This window comes from Erpetoichthys calabaricus, chromosome 17, assembly GCF_900747795.2.
Source record: "Erpetoichthys calabaricus chromosome 17, fErpCal1.3, whole genome shotgun sequence".
Lineage (NCBI taxonomy): Eukaryota > Metazoa > Chordata > Cladistia > Polypteriformes > Polypteridae > Erpetoichthys > Erpetoichthys calabaricus.
Window position 1 is genome coordinate 48447681 of NC_041410.2, and position 25708 is coordinate 48473388.

The window sequence follows — 25708 nt, forward strand, 5'->3', positions numbered from 1 at the left end:
TTAGCATGCTCACAATTTATCTCAAATTCAACTAAGCAGCACATACTTTTTACGTTTAAACCACTCAACCAAAAACGTAAGTGCACAAATTACCAATACATGTCCAGCTCCAGCATGTGCCGATCACATATGACATGGATGTGCACACTGTGAAGCAAGTGAAACCCTCAAAAAATCTCATCTTTACCCCCCCAAAATTCAAGAATGACCCCCTTCCCACAAAACATCTTCAAAACTTTACTAGATGAGGGATCTGAAAAAAAATGAAATACTGCACATTTTTGCAACTATTTTATTCAAGTGTTATACATTATTATTAAAAAACAAATCACAGAGTTAGTTATGTAGATTGATATCTGTGAAGTACTTAGGTCTCAGTTGGTAAACAATGCATTTTGATAAATTGCATACATGTTTTAACAGTACAACACAGACAACATTCATTCCATTTGAGTATTACAGTTTAATAAAATAAACTTTTGGTGCATTTCCAGAAATATCAGTACTAAAATATAAAAAAATAAATGTTTTAAGTGCAAATGCAATTGGAAAAAATTTTCATAAGGTACTTTGGAATGCTGAATATCTAATAAAAGGACATTCATCAGTCCAGAACTGTTGTTACTAGTTTCGGAACTGGGCCTGCTTTCATGGAACAGTTTTCTACACATCAGCTTCTTCCCCATAACTATATAGCTACCACTTGCAGCTAAAAAACAGTGTCCATAAAATGCTGACAGATTAGATGTGACAGCAATGTTGACTAAAGCACACCATAAGGCACTAGATTTTCTTACTTTCTTTTATCAAGTAGTCTTCTCCAAAAATATTGAAATGCAGGCGAATTGCAAGCACCAATGATTATCAGGATAAGCAAATACAAGGACATCAGAAGAGAGAATCTGTGTTTGGAAAGCCAAGACAATTCTTTGGATTGCCTAAAAGGAGAAAGGAAAATGTAATCATTATGTCATCATTAGGTCCTAGTGAAATTTTGCATGACGGGAAAAAAAAAACAAAAAAACAAAAAAAAAAAACTATGAAGCAATTTTAGTTATTTTTAGTTAGCCAATAAAAAGTGTCATTTTACTTGGCTTTTCTCTAATGCCAAAGGGAAAACTAGTGTAAAAAGTGATCTAAATTAATTACAAATACAAAACACCAGATAATTGATCATAAAAGTATTCACGCCCCTTCAAGTCAGTATTTAGTAGATGTACCTTTGGTAGCCATTACGGTCTTGAGTCTGTGTGCTCTGGTCTCTCTCTGTCATTTTTGCACATCTAGATGCTGCATTTTTATCCCCATTCTTCTTTGTAAAACTGCTCAAGCTCTATCAGGTTACATGAGGATTGTGAGTGAGCAGTATTTTTCCACGTCCAGCCCCAATGTCTTAATTGGACTGAGATCTAGACTCTGGTTTGGTCACTTTAGGATATTAACATTGTTGTATTTACGCCATTCCTGTGTAGCTTCAGTTATATACTTGGGTTCATGGTCTTTTTCTGAAAAACATATTTTCTCCCAAGGAGCAGGTTTCTTGTGGAGTGCATCAGGTTTTCTGTTATTTTTCTGCATTCTGTCTCCCCTCCACCCTAACAAACCTTTCTGGGCCTGCTGCAAATAAGCATCCCCATGGCACTATGCTGCCACAACCATTCATTACAGTGTGGATGATGCGTTTTTGATATCGGGCAGGGTTTGGCTTACAAGGTATTTAGTTTGGTAGTCAAAATGCTCAATTTTGGTGCCTTCTGGCAAACTCTGAGATGTTGAGTGTGTGTGTGTGTTTTTTTTTTTCCTTTCCCTTTGCTGTTCTCCCATAAAGCTGCGACAGGTGAAGCACACAGGCAATAGTTATTCTCTGCACAGCTGCTCCAATCTCAATCACTGTAGCTTGTAGCTCCTTCAGTGTTCTTCAAGGTCTCCTGGTGACTTCACTCAGTAGTCATCTTCTTCCATGACCACTCAGTTTTTTATGGAAGGCCTGCTCTTGTAATTAATTTTAACCACTCTGCACAGATCAGTTTTCATTTTGAACTTGGAAGAGTCTTTTTCTATAAATCACTGTCAAAAAAGCCCAATTAAATACACAGTAATTCAGTGTTGGATAACAATACAATTTGAAAGCTTCCATGGGAGTGAATACTTTTTACAAGCACTGTAGTTAATGCACATCTTACATCTTCAAATTTAATTGGACTAAAATATATCATAAAATGAATGTTTGTAAAATTTCTTTAAGATGAAATTCAATCTATAATGATGTCTGTAGTGGGCATTTCATGTTCTGCACTAAGTTACTTCTGCTAAATTGTTCTGACCAAGAGATCAACATAGTACTAAAAGAATCAATGTTTTAAAGCAGTGTTTCTCAACTACTGAGCTGAGACCCATTTTTGGATAGCATGTTGCCGCCAGTGGATCACGAGTTGCTATTCTTTATGATGATAATGGGTCATGAAGTGGGTCACACTGGACTGCAGTGGGTTGCCCAAGTGATCCGCAATGCCACACAATATATTTACGCTCCGAAAACTGATTGTTAAATTCACCAAGGTGCCTACACTCTCGCTTTAACAATTATGTTCAGTTCCTCAAAGGGGACAGATAGTCAGTCACAAGGTCAGTTACATGTGAAAAACTGGCTTGTGACATCAAGAAGGTTAGAGAAACGTTGGTCTAAAGGAAGGCAGGCTCAGAGTATAACATTCACAGCAAATTAGACTGCAAGGAGGTTGTGCTGCTCTGCAACTTTCTTTTGCAAAGTTTTATGGTATGAATCAAGCATGAATCACAAAGATTTTGAGGTAAATAGTTTTGAGGCTGATGTCAACTCATCCATATAATCAAATCAAGATTTCATGACAAAACAATATAATCTAGAATAATTCTGTTATGCTCTTGAATTTTATCTTAATACTGTAATGTAAAATAAGGGTTGATGACACAATTGAATGCCCAAGAGGATTGATATATTGATATTATTTAAATATTATTGAAATATTGATATATTTGCCGTTTAAATAAACTCAACATTAAGCAGTCTTAGGGTTTATCATACATGATGCATTGCCAATATCCTGTCAATGAATCATTCTAAATGCTTGTGACTTCAAACGAGGAAATAAACGTCTATCAGCATGTCCCATTTGTGGACACTAAAAGTTGGACATGCTCTGCTCTGCTTAATGACTTTAAATATAAACCTCTGGTACAATCTGACCTCATCTTAACTTCCATTCACAGCAGCAGCTCTATTATCCAAGTCAGAAGTCCTTATTTTTTCTTTTTTTAAATAATATTTATATATACTGATCAGCCATAACATTAAAACCATTGACATGTGACATGATTAACATCTCATTACAATAGCATTTGACAAGTCGTGGGGATATATTTATGCAGCAAGTGAACAGTCAATTCTTGAAGGTGTTGTGTTGGAAGCAGGCAAGCTTAAGGAGATAAGAGACTTTGACAAGAGCCAAATTGTGATGGCTAGATGACTGGGTCAGAACATCTCCAAAATGTCAGGCCTTGTTGTGTGTTCCCAGTGGTTAATACCTATCAAAAGTAATTAAAGGAAGGAAACTGGTGAACCAGCAGCAGGGTCATGGGTACCCAAGGCTAACTGATGCACATGGGGAGCGAAGCCTAGCCTCTCTGGACCAATCCCACAGAAGAGATACTGTAGCACAAACTGCTGAAAAACTTAATGCTGGCCATGACAGAAAAGGGTCAGAATACACAGTGCATTGCAGCTTGCTACATATGGGGCTGTGTAGCCAGAGACTGGTCAGACTGCCCATGCTGACCCTTGTCTGCTATTGAAAATACCAACAATGGGCACATAAGTGTTAGAACTGGACAATGAAGCAATGGAAGGAAATGGGCTGGTCTAATAAATCATATTTTCTTTTAGATTGCCCATCATTTACATTGAGAAGAGATAACAAAAGGATGTACTATGGGAAGAGGGCAAGCTGGCAGAGGTAGTGTGATGCTCTGGGCAATGTTCTGCTAGGAAACATTGGGTCCTGGCATTTATGTGGCTGTTACTTTGGCAACTGACTGCACCAACCACCTACCTAAAGACTGCTGCAGACTACATACTAATCCTTGATGGCAAGGGCCTCTTTCAGCAGGATAACACTCCCTGTAACACTACAAAATTGTTCAGGAATGGTTTGAGGAAATTGACCAAGAGTTGTGTTGACTTGGCCTCCAAATTCCCTAGATCTCAAACTGTTTGAATATCTGTGGGATGTGATGGAAAAACAAGTCTGATCCATGGAGGTCCCACCTTGCAACTTACAGGAGTTAAATTATCTGCTGCTAATGTCTTGGTACTAGATACCATAGGACACCTTCACAGGCCTTGTGGAGTGCATGTCTTGATCAGTCAGAGCTGTTTGGTGGCAGAAGGAGGAGCTACACAGTATTAGGCAGGGACTTTTAATGTTGTGGCTAATCGGTTTATATTTTATATATGTTATTGAGCTTCTGTAAAATGTGAATATCCTCTTGTGGACAAATAAAATATCATGAAATTAAAATTTAATCTAGATTAGCATGCCTAAATGTGATGTTTGTAGCAAGCCAGTCACTTTAATTACCAAGTGTATTTTATACAGTACATTGTTTTATAACACACTGTAGGCCACCAAACAAGCAAATGCTAATCTTACAGATTCTGGCAGTACTAAGTAAAAGGAAAGATACATCTGAGCCATATGACAAATGGACATAACCAATGCATCATATATAAGGTATATGTGGAATAACAAAAATGCTATTAATATAATAACTGATGTACCGTCTTCTGTGCTGCTTCTCTGAGTAGACAAGCAGGTACCGCACACGGAGGAGTTGATTGTTGGTGACCACAAAGTATTTCTGCGGCACATCTCCACCTTCACTGTTTTTGACTCTGGCTCTCTGCTTATCGATGCTGTCAGAATCTGTCCAAACAAATAAAGTCTCAGCACAAATGACATGAAACACTTAATTTACCTACAAAAGGTTCTCAGCATGTAGCTCCAGTAGGTTACCAGTTAGGCAGCCAGAAAGTAATAGTGTCGATGCAGATGACTTGATAAGCAGTTGCCAGAGGGCAGAAATAAAGGAAATGAAAATAATCTTGGTGTAGGACAGCCATTAACTGTATACAGTCATGACCTTCAGTATAACAGGAAGGATACCTGCTTTAAAGGCCAACACAAACTGCCACAGAAAATTCTTTCTTCATAATGCCGTACTGCTTTTTATCAAAAACAAGAAAGGATAGTAAAGAATAGAGATGGTCTTCAGAACTATGATGCACAGTTATAACTTTTGCTACCTGAAAGGATTATTTTTAAATTATGTAAATGAAATGAATTTCATGAAACTTCAGCATGTTTTCTCTAGACACTTTTTGTGGCTATCTTTGTGAAAGCAACTAAAAAGGCATAGTTTCACATTTCTTATGAAATACTTTAGTACTTAAGAAAATAAACTCTAAACCATAACACAACAAACCTACTAAACAACCTGCATAACAGGTATACAAGGGCTCACCTGGAGCAAAACAGGACAAAATCCAGGATCAAATCAAGGTTCACGAATCAAGGAGGGACTGTGAAGGAGAAAGGTGTGTAGTTGGAATAAGACTGAGGGAGACTATTTTATGTTATGTAGTATGTTTCGTTCCTTCTGTTAGTCTTATCCTGCTAAACTCTTGTTGGTTATCTGTACATTCTTTTGGGCTTGGTGCTTGTGCCTCTTGTTATTTACAACATACAATGTATGTATGAGAAATGGGCAGGCAGGGATCAAGCAGCGTGCACACAAAGGTTAACTGCATGTAAGTGACTGGCTGTCCTAGCTATCAAAAAGTAAAGCAACATTAAAACTTGCATCTTGCAGTCTTAAAAAAACAAAGACAATCAAGTTTACATATTATTTATATATATATATATATATATATATATATATATATATATATATATATTATATATATATATATATATATATATATATTATTATATATATATATATATATATATATATATATATATATATATATATATATATTATATATATATATATATATATATATATATATATATATATATATATATATATATTATATATATATATATATATATATATATATATAAAAATATAAAATACTCCAAAGCATGTGTGCACTCTCTCACTCTCACACACACACACACACAAAGTAAATATAACATACCTTTCTTTTTAATTTGGCATTTTACATCTGGATGATCAATAATTTCACAAACAGCTACACAGCTGAGCAATGGTCCCAGTATACTGTGCTGCCACCCATTTCCATGGGGACTGTACAAGAGAGCCAAGCTCAGATCACTACTGAGATACGTGCCTTCACCAAACAAGGAAGTCTGAAAAGACAAGAATACTGAAATAGTTATGAAAAATTGCACAATGGTACTCAACTATTCTGACTTGGGTACCCTTCTCTGCTGAAGTCTGCATGGTTTTCTTCCAGAAGTAGGATGCGTACATGAGTGTGCCAGGCAATGCACTGACTGCTGCCAAAATAGGTTCTGACTCTCTGCAACCCTGTTCTGGAATAAATGGGTGCAGAACATGAATGGATGTGCTGCTAGAGTTGATAGAATCAGCCAAAACACAATGGCTATCAAAATATACACTGTATATGAAATGCTTACTTGATAAAGAATGACATTCACTTCCTAATAGGCCAGAGAACAGACATTTGAGCGGAATCCTCTTAAAGAAGGCAGAGACCAGATATACTTGCATGCAAAACGTTGGACACCCCAGGCCAAATGACATATTTTGTTCACATTTGAAATTAAAAAAAAAAAAAAAAAAAAAAAAAAAAAAAAAATTGTAAATACAACTTTGACAACAAACTAAAATAATAGATTAATGGAAATATTACGATTTATTTGACAAACTAAATATGTCAGAAAGGAGTAAATATGGATGCTGCAAATGTTTGGGCAGGCTAGTACGTCAACACTTAGCTTGCTACATAAAAAGTTTGCCAGCTATGATTTTTTGCCAAAGGGTGTGTTATCTATCTATCTATCTATCTATCTATCTACCATTACCCATTCTTTGCAGATCACTTTCAGCTATGAGATATTCATGGGCTGCCTTGCATGCACAGGATGTTTAAGATCTACACACAGATTTTCAATGGTTTCCAAAAGTCTGGGAACTGCAAGGGTCATTCTAAAACCTTCACCTTGTGCATTCTTGATGTACTTCACAGTAGATTTCAAAGTGTGTTTTTCCATATTCAGTTTCTCAACAGTCTGACATTCTCCTCGATAATTTGTTGATATTTCGTGTAATCCATTCTTCCCTGTACTTGTCCCGTGTTTCCTGTGCTAATTGCCACAGGACCCAAAAGCATAATAGATTCACCCCAAAAGAATCACAGATGGATTTTGTTCAAATGTTGCTCCTTTCTACCTCCAAACAAACCACCTTAGTTGTAAGCAAACAGTTCACTTTTATCTTTGTGTACAGCACATGCTTATAAAATAATCCTGTCTTATGCAGTTGTGGTTTTGCATAATTGAGACTTTTTTGTGATGAGGTCAGAAAGTAAGGTCTCCTTCTGGTAGCTCTTCCTCGAAGACCAAGTCTATGCAAGTATTGTGGCAAAGTGGAGCAGTGTACTGCCACTCCTGCCTGCAGATCACTTGCAGATATATGGGGGTTTTGCTTTGCCTTCCTACACAGTATACAAGTTTTATCTGCCAGTTTTCTTGGTTTGGCAGATCTTGTCTTGATGTTCAGTTCTCCTTAACTGCTATTCCTTAATGCTATTTTCGACTGTGGAAACTGTTAGCTAGAAGTGCTTTGATTTTTTTTATAGTCTTCCTTCTCCTTGTGGGTATCAATTTACTTTTACTTTTCAAATCTTTGAGTCAGTTGCTTAGAAGAGTCCATAGTTGTCGAGTGCTACACAATATTTGAAAAGTCAAAACGATTTATTAGGCTCTGGAATTATCATCAGCTGACAATTCCTAATGACAATACTTGACTGACACCTAATGAGCTGAGCCAAACCAGACTAATGGTCTAATGACTTCTGAGACCTTACAGCTAAAAGGGTGCTGCAAGTTTTGCAAATGCCACATTTACTCTTTTATAAGTCGGTACATTTTTTCAGCTCATCAAATGCATCATTTACATTAACAATTTCATTAAAATGCCATTGTTTTAATTAATTTTCTGCTGTTAAAATTGTATTTATTTTTACTTTAAATGTCAGCAAAATATGTAACTTGGCCAGCACTGCCCAAATTTATGCACAGAACTATATTTGGGTTGAATGAAAGCAACTTAAATTGGCAGGCATGCAATACATAGTCCAATTTCAACTGGAAACTAATACTTTTTTTCATATTCCTCTTTTCTGGTACTAGTCATAGCATTAAAAGTTGGTTCTCAGGGCCTACAGATACAGCCATATGGACTCAACACACCAACAGGGTAAGGTGTGGGTTCAGATCTAATCCCAGTCAGAGGGAAGCTGGTGTGAGGACTTAAATCATAGGAGGAAGAGGCCAAGGTTGAGACAAGCAGGAAGCATGGTAGTAATAATAATTCTTTACATTTATATAGCATTTTTCACAGTACTCAACACACTTTCCACACAGGGAGGGCCCGGGATGAAAACCCACGATATCCTATCGCTACCACTGCGAATAGTCAGGTAAACATTTGTGTGGGAAGGACAGACAAGCCACCAGACAAGGTAGACAGAAACACTTAACCCCAGTGATGCTTGTGTAGGTTACATTTGTCTTTGTAATTTATGCATTCAGCTCTTGGTGTACATTTTATAACTAAAACCACAGCATTTTATACTCCTAGGCATTTTTCTGGACCTAAATTTTCTTTTTTTAATTTTATTTCAAAAGAGTACCTGTCACTGTGGTCTACGGTGGTTTAATGGATTTACTTTGGAAACTGTGCTCCTGAGAACTCTGCTTGTAACTAATCCAAAACAGTTTCCTACAGCATCAACATATACACAGGATATCCTTGTGCATGTCCTAAAGGGGATTAATAAGGTTTATCTAATCTAAAATACTCATGCAAGACTAATGGCCAAAAATGAAATACTATCTGGTTTTACGACATCATATACTGTAAAGAGAAAAAGTGCTGGAATGCCAGAAACACCCCAGCACTCTAACGCTCTACTAAATAATGAGAAAAACAAACACAGTGACAGCTTTAATGAGTTTAAAGGATGACCACCGTTTAAATGATCCGTGACACTCTATTGCAGGAGTTTATATGCCTTCCTTTGGCTCACATAAAGCAGAAACAATTGATAGTGTAGTGGGCCTTAATGGCCATATGTAATCCTCCACTGCCTTCAGACATGTCACACTTTGGTATTATCCACCTAATTATTGGAAAAATGTGTATTAGTTCATAACAATATACAAAATACAGTAGAACCTACTATTTACAACATCTGATATCAAAATATAATTGTGTAGTAACATAAAAAGTGACAACATTAAAACAAATCATATTATCACTACCAGTGACTAATGGAAACTATGTCTTGATAAATCAGAGTATATGACACCTAACCAAAAAAGCAATCACTTCATAACTATAAAGCCTAAGGTCTGTCAAATTATACAAAAATTAGGTTTCAAATATTCATATTAAAAAAAAAGTACATACTCAAATGTATTCATATATGAAATTATATATGAATTAATATATGATTTATATATGAAAGTTCTGTGGTACTACACATGAGTTTGTATGTTCATTATTATTATTATTATTAATAATATTTTTGCTTCTTTGTTTGTGGTCTGCAAAGCATAAAGTACTTATGACTGACACAGGCTTCAGTTGGGAAAAAAAACAGCCCTTCACAACAAAGGGGTTTTCTGCGCAGGGAAAGCGGCATGATCAAAGAGAAAACCTGAACACTTTACATGCCTATAATACACACAGTATGTGTAACCTGTACAAAAATTGCTCATTATTATTTAAATATGTTAAACTGACTTATTACTTCAGTTGCCGCATCCTGCCCTTCCTCCAGCCCATTATGTGCCTTTCAGATCAATGATGTGAAGTCAGAACCTATCTACATTTTATATAAGTTGAGGCATGGAAAATCTATTTGTGTTTCACAAATGGAGTTACTGAATGTACTAAGCGTTGCATTGTAATTACCTTTAAGTATTTCTTCCTCATTGTATGTTATCATTTGGCACTTATTATTTAACTCTGCTACTAAGGAAAAAATAATATACAGCAAAATTTTAAACCAAATCACAAGAAGCATAGGCTATAGATTTTTTTTTTTTTTAAAGAAAGGGGTAGTGAAATGCTGATCAAGTGTATGTATTTTCTAAGTCTGTAGAGCGGGGCACTTGCCCAGTACTGCGACGTGGATACATTGCTCGAAGAATAGAATTCAGAATTGAACTAAATGCCATTCTTCCAACCCCCCCCCCATATTACAGATTCAGCAAAATTATAATAAACTTTAACATTTATATTTAGATTTCATTATGTCTTTGTTTTAGGAATTGTATGTCAAACCATCAGCCTCCAAAAGACATTTGTTGAGTGAGGTAGCCAATGTACAATAAGTATACTTTACCGACCCTGAAAATGCTCTTTAAAATGAAGATTTTAAATCAGTTATAATAATAAAAGAAAATCAGAAATATGGCCATTATTTCCCATTATGATTAATGAGAAAGGAAACTATATTTTGTTTGCTACAATGAATGCTTAAAGGTTTTAATATAAAACAACAGAAATTTTGTGATCTCAGGTCCAAGAGTGAGACAGAACAGGATCAGCAGCAAAATTATACTTTTAGAGCACTGGATAACTTTAAAATCTTTTGTTTCTATGCCCGTTAATCAAAAAGCAGAACAACGTGCTATAAAAATCTTATCAATTTTATAAATGACAATGTAAATGAACGATTAAAATTGTAAAAATGCTGATCATCGAAGTGATGTGAAAAACACACGCAAAATACAGAGGTATTGCAGCATAGCTTGTCTGGAGAAACACAATGCAGAAATTAGTGCAAGGTTAAATAAAGGACCGTTCTAATATTAGTGCATGCTTAAATAAAGGATTGTTCTTTTACAATCGAACACCAGCATTTGTATACGAATAAGATTTTTTTCAGATAAATCTGAGATATATTTAAATAGTGATATTCGATCTGACAACCCTAATACAGAGGAAACAGTTATGGGACACTCAGGAAGTTAACAAGTGGGACTAATATAGGAACAAATGTACAAAAGAAGTATTTTAGAATTTGCCCATCTTGATTAGGTTTAACAAGCAGTAATTATTAGTGTAACTAGGAATGTATTAAGTTAATTTGATTCAAAACAGGGGGCGGCACGGTGGCGCAGTGGGTAGCGCTGCTGCCTCGCAGTTGGGTGATCTGGGGACCTGGGTTCGCTTCCCGGGTCCTCCCTGCGTGGAGTTTGCATGTTCTCCCTGTGTCTGCGTGGGTTTCCTCCGGGCGCTCCGGTTTCCTCCCACAGTTTAAAGACATGCAGGTTAGGTGGATTGGCGATTCTAAATTGGCCCCGGTGTGTGCTTGGTGTGTGGGTGTGTGTGTGTGTGTCCTGCGGTGGGTTGGCACCCTGCCCGGGATTGGTTCCTGCCTTGTGCCCTGTGTTGGCTGGGATTGGCTCCAGCAGACCCCCGTGTTCGGATTCAGCGGGTTGGAAAATGGATGGATGGATGGATCCAAAACAGTCCCAAATCAAAAACGAGTCAGCAGATCACAACATGTCTGCAGATTTCCACCATCAAACAACTCGATACTTCTATAGGTGACTATACCATCACGAAAATGTGGAGAAGGGACCATATGGGCCTTTGAAAATAATCAGAGGCATTGATAGTTAGCACACTATCTTTAGGCAGATAGAGTGTTAGCATAAGGAGAAAGCAGGTCTTCACCAGAGTAGCTTAAATCTTTATCATTTATCTGATTATTTTGGCAAATCTGGCATAAAACATACACTGAAGTAAAATCAATACCAGGAATGCAATTAATGAATGCTCGTAATGACATGAAACCTAAATCCTGAATTTCTTATTGGTTATATTTGAAACAGAAGAGATTTTTTAAGTACAAAAATAAAAAAATAGATTGCTAGCAGCTGATAATAACTAACACTTTAGGAAACATCTCATGAACTCCAAATATTCCTGCTTCATAATGAAAATAATTATTCTATCGTAACTTAGGGAAAAAAGGTTCTTATTAGTCACAGATTATAACAGAATTAAAAAAACCTGCTAATAGTATAGAAGTAGTTTATTTAAAAAGAATTTCATTCTCACCAAACATTTATCACATTCTTGCCCTGAACACACACTGTTAAATAATACTGAGTTATATTTACACAGAGCTTTTCTAGACACTCAAAGCACTTTAGAGTTGGGAGCCAATTCAACCATCACCAATGTGTAGCACTCACCTGGATGATGGAACAAGCAGCCCTTTTTTCTCCAGTATGCTCACCACACATTAGCTATTAGGTGGTGAAAGGAGAGGTAAGGGAGAGGGCCAGTTAGAGACAGGGGATGATTAGCAACTAGAATGACTAAGTCGTGGTGGACAGTTTTGTCAGGACATTGAAATACACTCTACTGTTTCATGACCCTAATGGTATATTCATATCCCACTGCAGCATACTGTAAGGGCCTTTACATAAAACAGAAACCGAAGAAACTAATACCAGTGGACCTAGGCCCTATTTCAGCCTTTGATTCCACCAAACCCCCCCCCCCAATGATGACATGGCATCCTTAAATTGTGAAAACACACGAGTAAGGATCCAAAATTCTTGATCCTGACCTGTTAATTGAAACACCAGTAAAACCCAACAGAGCTTTGTTTTTTTTAACATAATCTCTGTGAACACTAATACAACTGTTACTTCACCTCTAAAGTAAAATATTGTGTCTGGGTTATAGAAACACTCTTCTGTAGCAGACTTGACCACTGCAATAACCCTTCAAATTGGAGGATAGGCGATTGTTACAGAGGATCATGGTTGGAGTATAGGATGGGCTTGGGATTTATCTGAATCCACAATTTTAGATTTTTCATTGTCGAGCAGAGACATCTCCGCCAATGGACTGCCCCAACTGCTAAAATGAATCCACATAATACTGAGCAGTTATGTAAGCCTTCTGAGGCATGTTATAAATATGGACTACACTATTAACATCATAAAAAAACACTGCACACCAGCTTGTCCTACTGGCTTGAATATTTTAGTTTTTTTGGTGTTTGGTTGTATTTTGTATTCTTGGTCATGGAAACTGGGGATGGACCTTAAATTCTGACCAGAAGAAAAGCTTTTGAATGATGTATCCATTTGCTTGAGTTAGATGTGATAATGTATCACTACTGGAAACCACATTCTGGGAAATGAGCATGCACAGACCGTGCTTATGTATGTTCATGTCAGATAGTTTAAACAGATGAAGAGACACATAACTAATCCATTTACTGGCTGCAATCTTATGCTCAACCACGCTTTGATTCGTCATTACAATTCACTCCATGGTGACAATGTTTTCTTCTATTGTCAATGCTGACGGCAGAACAGACATGGGCAACCCACAAGAGATGTCCTGCCACAAATTAATTCTGGAGCCTTTCTTCAAACTGTGGTATATCTATATAAGTTGACTAATTGAGAATGAAATGGTATTGTTTTATAGTATCAGAAATTCCACAACTGTTTTTGGCATCCATGTTGACTTGATTATGAAACAAGAAATATATACACTTTAACCATAAATGCCATAAACTTTTAATTAATTGGCTTTAGTACAAAGAAACTTATCTTTGCTCATATACAAAAATAGGCTCTGTACAGTGCTCATTTCAGGTTTAGGCACAAAGCTTTTTGATCACTTCTCAGATGTGGATTTTTTGTGTGGCCTTATCCATCAAGGATTTTGGTGTCACTCTTTCCACCCATTATTACAAAATGATAATTTTAGGATTAAAATCAAAATCATTTTAACACTGACAATACTTACCTTATTAAGATGACAATGTAAGCCATTGTGAACTATTGAATGAAAGTTTTCAAGCCGACTTCCGTGAAATGCATAGATCAAATCCCTTCCTCCTTTCATCTCTTCAAATGCAGCATTTGTTTGTTCACAATATACAATTTCAAATAGGAAGTCAGGAGGAGGCACAGCAGTGCTATGAAACTGTGTCCTTTCCTGGATTTTTGTATACTATAATGACAAAAAAAGAATATAACTGGTAACACTTTAAAGAGTAAAACTCAGACATTTATTGTTAAGTAAAACTCTGTATGTGCCAAATGCAATGAAGAAAAACATTTTGCAGAGACATTTTAAAGCTATTTAAACAGACACCCACAAACATGACAGGTGTCTGTGTCTAACATCAGTTTATTCAAGGACAGATGGGGTTGTGTGTGTGTCATGAAGCAAAGATTCCACAGAACTCAATCATATACATTAAATATTCATCAATCTTTTCAAAACTGATTAAGAGGGAGGTAGAACTATTAGATGTTTTACTGTGTTGTTCTAAAGTATTCAACAAATTCCACTTAAAAAATATATATTAAAACATGCATGTTCCAAATGAAAGCAATTCAGCCATCAGAAAAGAATTTATTTATTTTCTAATTCACTTGCCCAGCTCAGTGTCATGGGAGGTTGTTGCCTATCAAACACAAGCTAGGGCTATGGCTGCTAGCCTATTGCATGGCACACTTTCACACATATGCATACTCACTTATAAAGGCCAATTTCGAGATGCCAAATAACCTAAAATGCATGTACTTGGGACATGGAAGGGGAAAAAAGTTCCCAGAGGACAAGGGTAGAACATGCAAACTGCACACTGGCAAAATTCAAAAACTAAAAATAACAGAAGGTAATTGTCTCCGATCCTTCTCAAATATTTGGAGGCAAAAATAAACAACCCATTCAAAGTACGTTTTTGAGTACTAAATCAGTATCTGATGACAATCACTGCTGATGATAGGCCAGAGCAGTAACACGATGATTCCACTACTGTATGTATAAACTTTTTCCTAAATCTCATTACCATCCAAGAGGTGACATGCAGACAGGTGTATTTTTGTGAATTCATACGAATTACTACTATGTGACACAAACAGTGATGGTTAATGCTGTGAATATTTTAATCATTTTGCTCTGCAAACCTGCCTTTTACTTGACCAGTGTTCAGTTACTCCACATAACACTATGTAACCCTGGTGGACACTTCAGCTCACCATCTTGTATTTATGCAACACTTTCAGAAACTGGTTATTCATGTTTAAGGTTGAAGAGCTGCTACTGTATGTATACAGTGGAATGTGGGGTACTTCCCCTTTTGCACTGGACGAGACAGGTCGTGTGTAGTCCTCCAAAAACTTAACACAAGATTGGAATGCCTGAATACTGATTTATACTTTATGCAAAAGCAAATTTCAGATGCTCCACTCACACAACTAACCTTATTAACGAGAAAGCTGTGAAGCACACATTTTCTTATATGGCATGCAGCAGTGTCTCTTTTGTTGCACTAGGACTGGAACAATGTCATTAACAGCCCATCCATCCATTGTCAAACCCCCTTAATCCCATTTAGGGCTACTAAGCCTATCCTGGAAACACTGGCATCAAAGTAGGCACTGTCTATTATGAAAAAAGTGGGGCACTGCACATCTCTGTGTTTTTAATACTAAACAACTCTGTATACTACTGTACAATAGTAACAACTGGGCAATTTAAAATTATTACTTAGTGGAAAACCTTATCCTATGACAATTCAAAACATATAAAATACAACTATAAAAAGTATTCAATCTCTTGGAAGTTTTCACATTGTATTATATAACACTGAATCACAGCAGATTTAGAGTTTTTGACTTCGATCAACAGAAAGACTCTTTGAAGTCAAAGTTAAAACAAATCTTTGCAAGATGGTCTGATGTAATTAAAAATATACAACAAAAAATAATTGATCATGAAAGTAATCAGTTCTGTTAATATGACACACCTAAATGATTACTAGTAAAGCAAAGGTTATCACCAATTTCACGCTGCAGTCAAGGGATTTACATTGATTGCATTATAGATGTGCCTTATCTGGAGAGTCCTTCTTGTGGGAAATCAGAGTTGTGGCCAAATCTACACAATGAAGAGAAAAGGACACTCCAAACAACTCTTTAAAAAGGAGATTGTAAAGGACAAGTCAGAGGTTGGAGAAAAGAAAATATCGAAGTTGCTGAAAATTGCTTGGAGTCCAGTTAAAGCCATTTAAATGGAAACAGTATGCCACAGCTGTAAACGTATATCATCCACAAAAACTGACTTGATTGTGCAAAAAGACAACTAGTGACAGATGCCACCAACAGACCTATGAGAACTCTATAGCAGTTGCAAGCTACAGAGGCTGAGGTCAGAGAGACTGTGCAGAGAACTGTTGCCTTGGTGCTTTACCAGTTGCATCTTTCAGGAACAACGTCAAAGAGAGAACGAAAGAGAAGATTCTATGGTATGAGAAGACCAAAATTAAGCTTTCTGGTCATGGTGGCAGTGTCATGTTGTGGAGATGCTTCTGTGCTGCAGGCCATAGAATGCATCAAAATACCACGGACATTCTGGAGGAAAACCTGATGCAGTCTACCAGAAACCTTCTTCATTTCTAGTAAGATGACGACCCCAGGCACAAAGCCAAAGCTACACAGGAACGACTTAAAAACAAAAATGGTATGGCACAGTCAAAGTCAATCCTATTGGGAATTAGTGGCTAGACCTGAAAAAGGCTCTTCACTCACAGCTCCCTTGCAACCTGAATAAATTTGATCAACTTTGCAAAGAAGGAGGAGGATAAATTGCAATGTCCAGTTGAGAGAGAGAAGGGGAGACAGAGAATGACCTGTGCTCACAGACACCAAGGGTGTCATGGCTACCAAAGGTGCATTTACTACAGTGTCTTAAGAGGAGTGAATTCTTGTGCAATCCATTATTCTCTGTACTTATAATTAATTTAGATCACTTTGCAGAGATCTGTTTTCACTTGGACCTAAGAGTCTTTTTTCTGTTGTTTGGTGTTAAAAACAGCAAATTAAATCAACTGTGAATCAATACTGTATAACAAAAAAATGTGAAGAACTTACAAGCGCTGAATACTTTTCATAGGCTCCGTAAACTGGAGCACTACGTGTTGTCTTATATATAAAAACATTTAAGCGTGCAAGTGTGTGTGTGTGTCTATCTGTCCAATCCGGAAATGCGAGGCAGCCTGGAAGTAGGAGGGTACAGCATGAAGCTCAAAGAAATAGACTGTCACCAAAGTGAAACTGCCAAGAAAAGAAAAAGTTGCTTAGCTGCTAATACACAAGTAAGGCGAACACATCGGCAAAATGAAACCGCCGAGGAAAGAGAACCTCACTTAGATGCTAATGCACAACTAATGCGATTGACTGACTGAAGTGTCAGAATCCGTGGTTTCTAGGAGCCCGGACTTTTTACAGCATGGGCTTACACAACTAGTATATAATAAACAACTGAATGGATTATTGTACTGTAATAACTACTGAATGGTTCAAAACTACTATTTAGTAAAGTTAGTCAAAAACTTACAAATCAACACACATAAAAACACATCTGAGTGATTAACATGAAAATACAAAGTTAGTGATTGATGGGGAAAAAAAAAACAAAAACAAAGAAGATCACAAGGGGGCAGTTGCATTGTGCTATGAGCTGGGGATTATCCCATGCTCATCTGGTCTTAGTACATATTTACTGTAACAAAGCTAACTGTCAGGCTTAGCACTGTGTGCCCTAGAGCTGGAGACTCATAGCAGACCAAGACTAAGACAAAGTGTATTTTAAGTGGGCTTTTGGATGTCACAGCAGGTTGAACAATTTACGAACTAACGTAGACCACCTCATGAGCAGTTTTAGTAGACTTAGTACAGTGAGTAAGTTACAAAATTAATTCTCCATGCATCAGAGACTATTCTGGACATGAAAAAGCACAAATATGCAACTAAAAAATATGGAAACCATATTTTATATTTGGACATAAGTATAGCATTATACTAAATCAAATGTATTTAAGTCAACTCCACAGAAAAAAGCAAGCAATACATAAACTTTTTATATTGCAGAATATACAAAATAAATAAAATACAGATCAACATACATTTAACCATTAATCTTCAGTAAAAAGAGTCTCTACTGTGAAGTTTGGACTGCAATGGGACATTCTTTACGAATATTGTCTAGCCTCTGACTAGGTATTTTAAATGCTTTGGTGACTGTTGGATTAATTTGTTTTTTAGGAAAAGCAAGGTCCATAATGAATGGCAAGTATCAGCACATATTTATACTCTATGAGCATCACATACAAGAATAAAATGAGCCGGGTGGCTGCTCCACCTAGAACATTTGAGTGCATGGTCACTCATACTTTACATTGTGGTTACTTGTACATTGTATCACTAACACCTCAAAGAGCAGAAGATAAAAACAGAAAAATGCCAACACTACTTTTTCTTTTTGCACATGCCAAGGCCCCTTGGAAGACCACCCAGGAGTTACAGAGGGTCAATTACGCTTCAGATACAATTCTATTAATGCATACCTCTTGTTGTCATTATTTTCTGTATAGGGATTTCTGGGTCTTTCCATAGGCTTAAAAGTGAATAACATTTACAATAATGACAACCAATGCAATGTAGCTCAATGATTGTAATTTTTTTTTTTTTTTACTAACTTTACATGAGGACATACTTTTCCCCAGTGCTCTGTCCCTTTAAATTGAGAGGAATGTGTAGTTGCAGCTCGTTAGCTAAGAGAAGACGAGACATTAATTTCCAGTGTTCCAACATTAACTGGCAATCAGATGGCATGCTGTGTAATCACAGAAACACAAAGCCACAAAAAGACTAGCTGTGAATTAGGGAAACTTGGGACTGATCTTGTTCTGCTGTTCATGGAGACTGCACTTAGTACTGTAACCAATCCTCAGTTCTATTTCGGGTACAATGCAATTGACCCAAAAAAAATCTAGTACTATTGTTACTTAGACTGCTAGGTTTCATCTAGTGATTTAACAGCTAGATAATGGCGGACAATGGCAGTACAGCTGGTTTATCTCCAAGATTCAGACAGACAGCATTTCCAAGAAGCTTTGGAAACAGGTGTGTTTTTAAGAGTTTTTTGTTACATTCAGAAAACTCCAATGTTCACAAATGCCTTTCAAAACAAACTAGAAGGACATGACACATTGCCAGCACCGCTTTTTTTATTGGGTGCAGGAAGTCCTTAAAAGTGGATGAGATGTGGGGACATCACAACATGGCTTTGCAGCGGTAGCAAGACCAGGGTTTGAATCCTGGGTCCTTCCTGCGTGGAGTTTGCATGTTCTCCCATTGACTGCAGGGGTTACCTCTGGGTGCTCTGGTTTCCTCCCACTGGTCAAAGCCATGCAAGGTAGGTGATTTGGCAATTTGCTAAATTGGCCCTAGTGTGTGTTTGGTGTGTGGTTGTGTGTTTACCCTGCAATGGACTGGCGTCCTATCCAGGGTTTGTTCCTGCCTTGAGCCCTATGCTAGCTGGGATAGGCTCCAGCTCCCCCATGACCCTGGTCTGGATTAAGTGGGTTAGAAAGTGACATGCCAAGTACATTATTGGGTGCAAGGGAGGAACCAACTCTAGACAGTGCCAGAACATTGCAGGGACCATTTACACACACATACCAATACTATACGAATTTTTGAATCACTAATCAATTTAAAAGCATCTTGTTGAGAAGAATGAGGAAAGCCAAAGTAAATGGAGAAAGATCCTCAAAGAAATAGGTAGAACCTGCAAACTCAAAAAAAAAAAACAGCAATAAAGCATAAGATTTCAACTCCGGAAATGGATACAAGAGACAACAGTGCTAAACACAACACCTCCTCTCATGGGGATTTATTTGAATAAAAGTATAATTTAATATGCAGCATTAAACTTTCAATTATTATTTAAAAACTCAACTTTGTTATCATCCCATGCATTTCAGGTATTAAATTGCACATTAAATTAGCACTGTAGCATCAAAGCTCCACTATCCTGGATTCAATCCTTGGCTTGGGATCTGTGTGGCATTTGCGCATTCTCTCCCCAAGTTTATGTGGGGTTTCCTTCCATATCCCAGAAATATACACAAGGTTGATTTGCCAATTTACAGTTACCCAGTAGAAGAAAATGCAGGTGTGTGATTAATGGCTTCAGGTATAATTTAAGGAAGCTCATATACCATATTGAAATAATGTAAATAGTATAGCAATGCAGCAAGCACCTTCACTTTTGCTCCTCTAATGGGCATTTCAATTAACTTCACTGAATCGATTCTTTTGAACTACCTGTTTAAGGGAATCAATTCTTTTTATTCATTTTTTAACACTGGACACTAACACATATGTAAATTCCACCCCCTCTGATCGCATCACAAATATACAACTTATATTATTTTGTGTATATAAAAAAATACACACATATGTAATTATTTATATATTTAAGATAATTCATATGGCATTGTCCTTTTTCAGTATACAATGCTCAAAACATGTATTAAGCATATTTAAAATACAGAATCACAAGTGAACAAGAATCATGCGACTTTTTTGTGGGTAATAATTCAGTTCATGAATCACATGAATAAGAATTGTCCATCTAATTCTTGGGAAATGATTTGTTCACAAATATGCTTTTAAAGAAAACTAACAATAAGAAAATTGACCAACAAAACTAAAACACCATTCATTTCATTAACACTGACTGGTTTGTTAAGTTAAAATTATTCAAGGATCTGTTTCAGAAACAAATTACATGCAGAATTTTCTGCTGGGGTCAGTCTTGAATACATTCTGAATGATTTACACCACTGGCCTCAAGAAGGCAATTGAATGTCTAGAACAGGGGTGGGCAAATTCATTCCTGGAGGGCCGCAGTGGCTGCAGGTTTTTGTTCCAACCCAATTGCTTAATAAGAAGCACTTATTGCTCTTGAAACACTTCTGCTTCATTTTAGTTATCTCCCTCGTTAAGATTATGAACCCTTATTGCTTTTTAAGTCTTAAACAGCTGCATTCTTGGTTTTTAATTACTCCTTATTAGCAATAAGATGCAAATGACAAAAGAAACCAGCAGTTATCCATTTTGCTTGTTACCCTTTACACCTGTGTGTATTTATCGTGCACTATTTGGTTTAATTAAATACTTGGAAGGAAAGAGAAGAGAAAAAAGTGAAGGATTGAGAATTACCCATCCGTTTTACACTTCAAAGTATTTGAATGATATCCTTAGAATGGAAAAAAAAATCTAGGATATGAGAATGACTTGACATAGCAGAGTTAAAGCACTAACAAGCCATGAAATGTAATTATTGGCAAGGATTGTTTTCTAATAAAGCAACTGGGTTGGAACAAAAACCCGCAGCCACTGCGGCCCTCCAGGAATGAATTTGCCCACCCCTGGTCTAGAAGAATTTAAATTGATCAGCTTTATTGGTCTTTTTTTTGTTGAAAATTATGAAAACCTCAATCAGGTCCCACACAGACTTCTCTGTCCCAAGACTTAAAAGGTTTAGTTCCCCCAAGTGGTCTTTCAGCCCAAGAAAGCACTTGCTCAGTAGACTTAAAAGCCTTTAATGCCTTCTTATTTTAGGGGTAAATAAATCAAATATGCCGAGATCTCTTGCGACAGACCTTTAAAACTTTTAAGAAAATGAAATGCACAGAACGTGTCTCTGCTTTATGCATACAGTTGAATTATACTCAATTCAGAAGATGTAGCATACTAAACAGTGTATTGGAGCTTAAATCAGCTGCATTTCAGATGTGTGAGAAGGTCTGTTCAAATGACTTCTCATCAATATTTCATCAGTGCAAGCATGACTCTACTTTTTATACCTAAAAGCTCTCAGAAAAATGTTAATCATTCACTTCAAAAATGAAGATAATGGCCGTTTATAATGAAAACATTTACACATCTGTCTGTACCATGTACTTTTAATGCTGCTATGATGGAGTTAAAATTCCTTCATTAAATGTAGTGTGAAACTGTACATTACAAAATAACATTAGATTAAATAAATCTAAAAAATTTAAATTGCCATACTGTGTTATGTTCATCATGGAAGGTCTATACATTTTGCACACCTAAGCAAAGGACAATGGAAGCCCCATTTTCACTTTAGTAATAATTAAATTAAAAAGTTGCCCAATGTTCTTTTCGTTAAATAAAATTTTAATTGCATACTGTTCTACAAGCAGTAAAGAAACAAATGACATGCCATTTCTTTTTCCTGAAGTGTGATTGCAATTATTGAGTCTCAAAATGTGAAATCCTTTAGCATACTGTCTAATAGTCTTCCCTGCAAATAGATTTTGTTAACTGTAGGTAGGCAGTGTGGCATAGTGGTTAAGGCTTTGGACTTCAAACTCCACTACTGACACTGTATGACCATGAGCAAATCACGTCACATGCCTGTGTTTCAACTGGCAAAACAAAAAGAAACTCAATTGTATCTCTCAGATGTTGTAAGTTGCGTTGGATAAAGGTGTCAGCCAGATCACATGTATTAATACTTATGCAAAGTCGGCAGGTTGGGTGGTGGTGGGTTGAGACAGATGGATGCTTTTAAAATAATTTAATTATCATTGAGAGCTGCACTCATTTCCCTGTACTGTATACTGAAGGTGTTGATAAGGGCTCCAACTGTATGTTCATATTTTTTCACTTTCCACGTTCTCCACCATCATTTTTACCCCCAAATTGTTCAACTGTTCAGTTTATCGTAATTGTACATTTGAATGTTTACAGGCTTAGAAATGAAATATTTCTAGTTTATAGGGATTGTTAACATTTCACTGTACCTTTAATAGATGAGAAAAATATTAGTCCATGGTGCCAAAGTTTCCAGCTTCAGCACCTCACCCTCTTAAATTAGATAGACTGCAAAAGTTAAAAGTTAGGCAAATCCAAGCACTGCACTTAAAGCAAATCAGAGGAACACGAAAGCTACCTCGTCTTTTGGTAATGTCCTGATGGTGAAGTTCTTGGATGTCAAGGCCCAGTGAATCAAATCCAAGGACTGCGTCTCTTTTGTGGGCAGGGCCTCTTGAATTTCTCGTAAACTGGACAGGGACAATATATCTGCCAACTGAACACAATGATGAACAATGAAGAGACTAGGAGGTAAACCAATGGCAGATGGACGATTTAAAGAACGATACTTGCCAATGCATCGAATTCCTTCTCCTCCGAATTAAGGTACTGGGGAGGAAATGGTCGGAGGACCGAATCCCGTCTGTAGCTCTGCGCCGCCGACACAAGGAGGCTGCACTTCAAGTCTGCCGCCAGCAAGTCCCTCTCCAGCAGTTGTCTGACCTCCTGTGTCTTGTCCGGCGGCTGCATGACCACTGCGAGAAGAATTCGGAAGATGAGTAACAATCACTTCAGTTCTACTATCCAAAGACTTCAATGCAAAACACGACATAACCGCCACAGTAAGTGTGTTGGCAGAAAAAGTTTACCTTTAGATAAATGATGAGCATAAACAACTACTTATAGGCTACGTCCGCTAGTTTAAATAATGCCATTTGTAATCACATCTCGATCTAAAACAATTATATTTCACAATTAATTAAACATAACTAATAAATATTTTTTTAATAAAAAAAAAAGATAATTCATATGGCGCCTCACCTGTCTACAGCTGGTCAGACAGGTTACCACAATCACACCGAAACCCAGTATTCTAGATTGGCCATCTCCTACCTAGAGCGACCCGAGACCCCGCCTGTCTACTCGCATGGCTGTCCGTACTGCTGCCTGGTTGAAGGGGAGAAAAAAAATCTATAGAAACCGCTCTGATCAGCCGCCATAAGGTTTTATCTGTCTTATGTTAGGAGCATCCAAAACAACCGCCAAAACGTGTCAGCACATTCAGCTGTGGATAGGACACTACAAGACGCCTGATATGTTCCAACTTGTCCGCTTTAAATGCTTGACCACAAAAACCGGGGCCTGAGCATGCGCATAATCTTGCTAGAAAAAAAGTCGCGTCGTAGCGGCCATATTGCTAGGGTAGGAATGTTTATCTTGCTGTTGTTCCTTATTTTACTGCTCGTGATATATTATTGGTTCGGAAAACTCAAGTTTTACTTCTAGACAACACGGTGTAGCTTTGTGAAAATCAGCTTCGAAATGAAATGGCTGGTTGCCTTGCGTTGTTCAGTGCAGTGATTTTAGGTTGCTGATCTGTCCTCGTCAAAGTGTTTCAACATTTTTGCAATGTATCAAGTGTGGCGATCTCTCATTCGTTGATCAGTACAAAAACTAAAACTTCTAACAGAAAATTCTGCGCAGCCTTTAATATGATTAATAAGCCATTAAAACGTATAAATGTGCATAATACGTGTGAGTGTGTATGTAGTAGCGACACCCCTCGTACATGCTTTAGAAGGAAGGCACTGCAGGACAAAAAAGTGAATACAAGAGACAGTTTATTTTCTACGCAATTCAAAATAAGCGAATGCAATTAAACTATTTACAACTATTACCTTTCCATTGCTTTGGTCATAAAAGACACCCTAAGTACTTTTCCGTTTTCAGAAGTTTTTGTTTCACGCCACCGAAATTACCCCCCCCCCCCTTTATCCTCTTGCCATTCTCATATCCTCCATAGACTCCTGCCGTTGTTTTCATCTCCCCCTTCCAAGGCACCACCCGTTTTCTTCTTCCCAGTCCCTCCTCCTTCACCGCTCCATCGCCAGACGCAAAAGTCAGTCAGCCACCACGGTACGTCCAAGCCGGGGTATTACAGTACAATTATGATAAGATGCGTGACTAGTTAATTCTTTCTTTACACTTCTTAAATTTAATTTTGCTTTATATAAAAAGCATTTCCATATGCAACAGACAAAAAAATTGGCTTTTAAAAATATTGGAAATCTCACATTTGACATTTTTAAGCATTGCAATATATTTTACCTCCAAATGCACTTGGATGGATAGATACTATCAGTCTGCCTATGATATAATGTAGTTCATCTATCTATCTATCTATCTATCTATCTATCTATCTATCTATCTATCTATCTATCTATCTATCTATCTATCTATCTATCTATCTATCTCAATACAGTAGAGTTGACACCATTTCATGAAATCTTCAGTGTCTTGGCATTCTCCTTCATGGAGTAACCTTAATTTCACACACACATACAAACAGTAGACTAATGCTGTTTTATGATTTATTTTGGCCATTTTTATCCCAAAATTGCATTTTAGAAATGTCAGTACCTTGAAACACAAAGAAAGAGAATTTAATTGCTTTATTAAAGTGAATAAGATGTTTCAGGTGTGCTAACACAGTTACAGATGTTGCTCAAATAACCAATTAGTATCTAAACAGGACTACCGGTAACTTTGTATAACCTAAGGGTTAACCATTAGACCACTGAAAGAACGGCTGCTGAGAATGCAGCTTTGCATTCATATGTGAATAATAACTTTAAAAAAATCAGTCATTTCAAGTAGTAATAGTCATTGGAAACATTAGTAATGGCTATTTGTAAATCAATGTA

General features: G+C 36.9%; 1 protein-coding gene across 1 annotated transcript; it reads right to left on the reverse strand.

The window, feature by feature from the left end:
* Positions 1-693: 693 nt before the first annotated feature.
* On the reverse strand, positions 694-24144 carry parp16 (poly (ADP-ribose) polymerase family, member 16). The gene is made up of 7 exons (XM_028822810.2): positions 23826-24144; positions 23358-23539; positions 23143-23280; positions 14104-14310; positions 6239-6410; positions 4817-4961; positions 694-938 (listed from the first exon to the last, which is right to left on the reverse strand). Exons 2-7 carry the CDS (start codon positions 23532-23534, stop codon positions 794-796), a joined length of 984 nt encoding a protein of 327 aa, XP_028678643.1. The 5' UTR covers positions 23535-23539; positions 23826-24144; the 3' UTR covers positions 694-793.
* Positions 24145-25708: the final 1564 nt, after the last annotated feature.

Coding starts and splice junctions, on each gene's coding strand:
- parp16 (XM_028822810.2), bottom strand. CDS start 23,534: ATGCAGCCGCCGGACAAGACACAGGAGGTCAGACAACTGCTGGAGAGG. Junction 14,311..23,142: donor GGACATTACCAAAAGACGAG/GTAGCTTTCGTG, acceptor TTGTCATTATAG/TATACAAAAATCCAGGAAAG. Junction 4,962..6,238: donor ATGCCAAATTAAAAAGAAAG/GTATGTTATATT, acceptor TTGTTTGGACAG/ATTCTGACAGCATCGATAAG.